We start from the raw sequence: 7,459 nt of genomic DNA, 5'->3' as shown, positions 1-7,459 counted from the left end.
AACATTGTTAGTGATCTGATTAGATAAAAAGTTAAAGGGACACTATGGTCATTAAAAGAAGTTTAGCTTAATGAAGCAGTTTTGGTGTATAGAACATGCCCCTGCAGCCTCACTACTCAACTCTCTGCCATTTAGGAGTTAAATCACTTTGTTTATGCTGCCCTAGCCACACGTACCCTGCATGTGACTTACAGAGCTTTTCTAAACACTCCCTGTAAAAAGTAATTTAATGTTTACACTTTTATTGAAAATTCTGTTTAAAGGACCACTCTAGTGCCAGGAAAACATACTCGTTTTCCTGGCACTAGAGTGCCCTGAGGGTGCCCCCACCCTCAGGGACCCCCTCCCGCCCGGCTCTGGAAAGGGGAAAGGGGTTAAATCTTACCTTTTTCCAGCGCTGGGCGGAGAGCTCTCCTCCTCCGATCCGCCTCTTCTCCTCCCCGTCGGCTGAATGCGCACACGCGGCAAGAGCTGCGCGCGCATTCAGCCGGTCACATAGGAAAGCATTCATAATGCTTTCCTATGGACGCTTGCGTGCTCTCACTGTGATTTTCACAGTGAGAATCACGCAAGCGCCTCTAGCGGCTGTCAATGAGACAGCCACTAGAGGAAATAGGGGAAGGCTTAACCCATTCACAAACATAGCAGTTTCTCTGAAACTGCTATGTTTATGAAAAAATGGGTTAACCCTAGAAGGACCTGGCACCCAGACCACCTCATTAAGCTGAAGTGGTCTGGGTGCCTAGAGTGGTCCTTTAATTTAGAATTCCTTATCTCCTGTCCAGTTTATAGCTTGCTAGAGAGCCTATATGGCTCCTGTATGTAATTAAAGTTCAATTTACAGAGCAGGAGATAACTTTTAAAATAAGTAACATCTGATTGAAAAATAAACCATTTTGCCAGGGAAGGTGTGGCTAGGGCTGCATAAACAGAAACAAAAGTGTTTTAACGCCTAAATTGCAGAGAATTGAGCAGTGAGACTTTAGAGGCATGATCTATACACAAAAAAAAAAAGCTTCATTAAACTAAAGTTGTTTTGGGGAGTATAGTGTCCCTTTAAGAAGCACTGAACTATATACCACATATACATAGTTATTCGCTAAAGTGGGAATTGCAATACTCACTTTAGTGAATAGCCCTGTTAATGATGGTGTGTCATCTTTTGAAAAAAAATAAAATAACAAAAAATAGCTCACCGTTTCAGTTATATATCCCACTGTACAAAATATCTGGGTAGAACCTCCGGATTACATAGACTACGTGTTAAACATTAAAGACACATGCATCACTTTTAGACAGTTGTCTTATTTAAAAGCTTTAGTTTTGACTTAGACAGCTGCTCACACAGCAGGCTGAAAAAAACACAACAAGTATATAGGATTTCTTTTCATATTCACTTGCTTCTTCTTTCTTTAACTTTCGAACCCCACTGCAGGGTGACACACTTCCCTAACCAGTGTCCTATCCCTATGAATGCTGGAAAAGTGCATGCCAGATTTACACATGGTCACATGTAACTTGCAACATCCTGAGAGAGGGAGAAGGAGGGTGATTTATGCAGAGCAGGCTATTGTCCGGTTTCTCTCTTTGGTGGACTGGTCTGAAACGAATATGACGGATAAGAGGGAGGGATAAGAGGGAGGGATAAGAGGGAGGGGAGGCTGAAGTAAATCCCCTAGCTGAGAGGTGTGCCCAACAATGCAATCTGACCAAGTTTATAGAAAGTTTATAAACATTTTCTTACTTTATATTGGTTTGTATATTTGTTAAAAAGTGCTTGCGCGCTGGTTTAAAAAAGGCCGTATAGAGTGATAGTGAGAAAGTTAGGAATAGCATAACACAGAATGGAAAAAGTCAGTTGTGGTGTGCCGGAAGTGACGATGCGGTAGGTAGGTCTCTAAATAAAGAGGGCCCACCCTTAAGGTGTATAAAGGTATATTGAGTGAATAGAGGGAGAGGACATGCAAATCGCTAGACCAGAGATGGTACAGAAGAAGGTGAGGAGTACCTTTAAAAAGATAATTAAACCCCTTCCACAACTCCAGGCAAAGTCTTAATATTTGTGTATGGGGCACAAAAGGCCATATACAGTGATAGTGAGAAAATTAGAAATAGCATATTACAGAATGGAAAAAGTCAGTTGTAGTGTGCCAGGCCTGTAAATAAAGAGGACAAAAAGGAGAGATAGAATTGGATTGTAATATTCATTCTATATATACACAGGGGTTAAGCCCCCAGACACTACCGGAGTGTCTCTCTGGTGTTCTACATTCTGAGAAGGAGATCTGGTGAGTACAGATCACCTCAAACTGAACATCGTTATACAAAAAGGAGAGATAAATGCCAAAATATGTAATAGAATCAACAATCAATATAAATACTTATTCACAATGTCATTTTGATAAAGGCTTGACGGAGTTCTTGTACCGGTTGCAGAATGTACTCTGAATAGGCTGAGGACTATTAACAAAACTGATGATCTTTATATACATAACATTTTAAAACCCTCTTGTTTTACCGTAACCACACGCTCAGAGAGGTGCCCGAGCACTTGAACAATGGACACCACCATTGTACATTTAGGTAAAGATTCTCACGTAAACGAATGAGCAACACCGGAGAGAAAAAACATCTTAGACACAATTAAATAATTCCTAAATCCTGCACTGCTAGGGGGTACTTTAGGACTGGGTTGGGAACCAGAGACCTAGAGAATAGTAACAAAGTATCACTTATATAAGTATGTGTCTAAAAGTAAAGGAGGGAATATTAGCTGAACTGCTAAGTGGTCGATGCAGCTAGGGATATGGATAAAAAGGAAGGAAAACACCATGTGCACTGTACTATGCTGCTGTGCCTTCAAGGGCACCCCTTAAAAAAAGCTAGCCCCCCCAGAAATATCCTGTCATGAAGTGACTTAATTGAACACTCAATCAAGTATCAAGAAAGATAATCCCAACTCCATAGGAAAAGTACCAAACCTTAGCAGCACTAATAGAATATTAACACAAAATAATAAGCTAAATGCAATACTATAAGGAACCAAAAGAAAAGAAAGAAAAAATAGACATCAAAGTGTGTGCTGCAGCATCAGCCCTTATCGTTAACCACAAACACACTAAAGCGTCTAGACTCTAGAGTAACTGATCTAGAAGATATTTAAAAAACAAAAAAACAAAGAAAAACATGGGTACACCATTTACATTATGTATTTCTTTCCCCAATACATTTACTATAACAGATCTTTTGTTAAAAAAATAAATTTAAAAAACACACAAAATGCCCCATAAACCCATCTATTGATGCACTAAATCAAGGAATGTGAAACCCCCAAAGACCAAACATGAGTTTAATATGATAATCTGATCCATACACATCTGTTTGTAATATCCTGATTATTTAGCTTTGACAGCTTCATTGTACACTACAAGCATTGCGTGGCTCATTCCATTTAGGAATATGATACTTAAAGGGGAACAAATATATATTTGTGAAAAATTAAATGTACAGACACAAACTTATTTATGCTGGAACTGGTAGCATTCACTTTAGCTTCCTGTCCTGTTATACTCTGTTCTTTAGACCTTGTCGTTAGCATCGAGAAGGCATGCAGAAAAGGATGAAAAATAAAACAATTGGAGTTATGTATATTGTTCTAGAAGAGATCTAAAGTACTAAAAGTGGGGAGATAATAATGGAAACCAGGGATACATCAGGCATGTTCCACTGGTGACTCATCTCCCTTTTCAGAACATGACACTTTTTATACATAACCCTCAATAATCCTATTTTGTAATCTTTATACAACTGGATTGTGATGTAATTTGCAAAATCTTTCATGTAAATTCATAAGGAAAAAAGGAGAATCTTTATATATATATATAAAAAAAGGTTAACGCAAGTTATAGAAGATTTTAAGCGTGTAAATCAATGGTGTAATTGCCACAGATATCCCTTTTGCTATGTACCACTTTGTTATTACATCATTATTCCTTTATAAAAAGGATGGGTTGCAGAGCTGTACTGAGGCCATCCAATATTTAGAAATAAATGTACTATATATTTTGTATTTCTATATACCTTCAATGCTCCTTGCTGTCTGATGTTTAGAAACAGTCAACAGACTTTACTGAAAAAGTAAATCATTTATTTAGCACACAGGTTAATAAGACAGCAAATGGAAAGTCAGGTTTAAAAAAGACTTTTAATTATTTTCTAAAACATTTTTTGCAGCTCCCAAATCCAACATAACCAGAGGAAATTAATTTTACTGTACACTTTATATATTATAAGATTTACAGTACATAAAGGTACCATTTTAATAAGTTAAAAAGAACAAACAAGAAAAACAAACTGAGAAGATATCCAAGAATGAAGGTTATATTAACTCAAATTATTTCTGGTTTGGTGGCATTTGCAGGTACAGTCTGAACATGAAAAAAAACCCATGAGAAGGTTACCTATTCCCTGCTATTAAAGATAAATACAAGAGAGCATTGCTCTCTTTTATCAATTCTTTGTTATATAGGTGCTTGGATCGCAATCACATACATTCACTAATCGGTAGGGAAGGAGGGGATCTTTAACATTTTCTCTGGCAAAATGCAGTGTAATAGAACTGAATAAGATTTGCAGAAAATTTGGTCTAATGTACACTATCAACACGCAGAGTGTGACAACTACATATCAAATGAATGTACAGTTTGTCTACTGTACAGTGTTTTTGGTAATTACGATGCATAGCCAATTTGTTATAATATTTTATTTTGCTCATTCTGATGAAAATAGAACAGATATCTGAATATTTGTTGTAAACTGACAGGTCTTGAAGCCACTCTGAAACTGTCACCCTCCCTAAGATTTAGGAACGGCATTTTATTTGGCAAATGCAATTTTTGTTTTGGAGCTTTCAATCATAGCATAAATTTGAGGAAAAAATAAAAATAAAAAAATCAAAAAAAAAAATCACAGCATTGATATATTTTTGTTATTATTAAAAATATTTGTCACCTATCAAAAAAAATATAAAGTACTGCCATATACATTAGTACGCTAAGAAATAAATACATCACAAGGACAGTTCTCTCATCTGTCTTTTCCTGAAATGATTTGCAGTACAAGACAGGCAGACAAGTGAAGCTGGATTCTCATGTGTTAGAAGAGCAGCAAATAAGGAAAATGAAGAATGTATGAAGACAGAAGAGATGTCAGTGGGTCATTTGGGAAATAAAGATTGAGAATGTGGATTTAGATGGAGATCACATTATAAACTCCACTGACGTATGTTACATGACTTAAAATGATTAAGGTCATTTTCTTTTCTTTCAGGCTCTTTGGACCCCTAGCAATGATAGAAAGACCCTTGAGGGCATGGGACAAACCGAACACTGCTATTAGATATTGAATGGAATCCCTCTCCTGCTCAATAGATTCATCGGATGATGACACCAGCGTAGTTAACCCACTGTTTGTAGAAGCGTGAATAGTGTTTTTTATTAGGCCACAAAACATGTTGGTTCTAAAGTTCACAATGTGGAAAGGCTTTCAAACAAATTGTTTGTGTTAAAACCTTGATATATAAATGACTAAATATTTAAAGAAAAACAAAAAGACAACAAAGGAGAGGACACTGTATATGTGTGTCTAAACCTCTGATCGTAAGCCTCTAAAGTCTCTCAAAGCTAATTCAATAAAAGAAAACTCGTACTCTGTTATAATAAGATATGCCTGCTGGTTTACGTATGCACATAGTATGTCTTCCATAAAGGAAATTTGATGGTTTTACTGGACTAGATTCAAGCACACTAAACAGGGGCTCAGTCTTCCACGCAAAAACAAACCTCACTCCTCAAAACATTAAGTTGGCCATGTGTTTAATAATAAAAATATACTGTATGGGAAGTATTTTCCAAAAGTACAGCTCATCAAATGTTAAAAGTTTACCAAAATTACAAGTTTCTTTTACAGCTCATATACAAATTGATGATTATGATGATTATTCGGGGGAACAGTGTTTTTCTCAATTTGTCTAACAAAGAAAACTGTTAGGATATTTGCTGTATAACCCAACGAAGACAAAGAATAGTTTATCAAATAGCAGCTGAGAGAGAAACCACGTCAGAAAGCAAACTCACTGGACAAATTAGGAAAGGGGAGGAAATGACATAAGAAATACACGGAAAGCAACAATTCTGACAGTGTAAAGAATATTCCAGGTGAGAAAATCCACAGACAGAGAAAGAAAAACTAAAAGAAATAACGGAAGATACAGTGAGGGTGGGAAAGAGCAGTCAAGTAAAAGAGAGAAGTTCATGGCAGTTGGGATATTTCGGGTTGTCGCGACCAATCCTGGATTAGCAGGAGCAGTTACCGCAGCCCTTGACGCTGTTGATGATCTCTTCTTGCAACTTTTTTCTTTCATCTTCTTTGGACACATGCGGATTGCTCTGCACTGTGTTCTGGCTGCTGTTGCTGTTCAGGACTCTGTTACTCTGAGTGTGCCATAGTTCTGAGTACAGGCTGCCAGGATTGGCTAAGAGTTCAAAGTGTGTTCCCCTCTCTGCCACCTTTCCCTGCCAGAGTCAAACAAAGAAATCAATGGTTTGCATTACATAAGAAAAAACAAACAAGTGAACTGGGAGTCACTATAAAAACAATGTTCACCTGCATCATGACAATGGCACATCTGGGTTCTCTTTCTAATCTAAATTATAAATGTAGCAATACACATTGTGCAGGTATAAGCAGGGGTGTTGTTAAGGTCTGGAAACACCTGGGGCTTGAGCCCAAAGTAAAACGAATGGTGAGGTGTGGATATGTACTTTCCTTTCTTTCAACTCATGAACAGCATGTTGCTGGTTGCTTGTGCAATCCATGATCTCAAAGAAAACAGAGCTAAAAAAAAATCCTGGATGGCTATATACATAATACAGAGGGGGTATGCAGCAAAGTTCTGTTCCTCAACACCCCCTCCCACTAGTTAAATGGGGTGCACCCCTCTCTAAGTAGCCTGGCAGAAAACTATACTACTATACTACTTTCTTTTTAGGCAAAGCAGCTGATTATTTTAAATTAAAAGAAAACAAAAAAAACAAACAAACATCAATATCATGATTCATCTGCTCTGCAGAAGTCCGATGTCGCTCAGCCAGCCTGAGAGATAACCTGGTCCAATCCATTGCTTGCCCCATTACCACGGAATGGCAACAGCAGGCTGTAGTGGTTGTGATGCCTGATTAACCCTCTAAATAACTGCAACACGTAGTCTTTTACTAATATAATATTTTAAATGTATTTTATCAAAATACAAATAGAAGAAACCAGAAGATAACACTATAAAAGGCAGATTAGATCAATGTGGCCCTTTTCTAAATTTTTCTTTAATAACCTAAAATGAAAAGTAGCATATGCATGGTATTTATTTTTGCAATTTAAGATGCTAATCTGAGACCACGGTCAT

General features: G+C 37.3%; 1 protein-coding gene across 1 annotated transcript in view; it reads right to left on the bottom strand.

The window, feature by feature from the left end:
• Window positions 1–4,185: 4,185 nt before the first annotated feature.
• Window positions 4,186–7,459, bottom strand: part of ABCB7 (ATP binding cassette subfamily B member 7) — a 117,087-nt gene continuing 113,813 nt past the window's right edge. Inside the window, exon 16 of the mRNA XM_063432065.1 lies at window positions 4,186–6,572. Coding sequence (XP_063288135.1) covers window positions 6,354–6,572 — 219 coding nt within the window. The 3' untranslated portion in view covers window positions 4,186–6,353. The remainder of the gene's footprint in view (window positions 6,573–7,459) is intronic.

This window comes from Pelobates fuscus, chromosome 9, assembly GCF_036172605.1.
Source record: "Pelobates fuscus isolate aPelFus1 chromosome 9, aPelFus1.pri, whole genome shotgun sequence".
NCBI lineage: Eukaryota > Metazoa > Chordata > Amphibia > Anura > Pelobatidae > Pelobates > Pelobates fuscus.
This window is presented reverse-complemented; position numbering and strand designations above follow the sequence as displayed.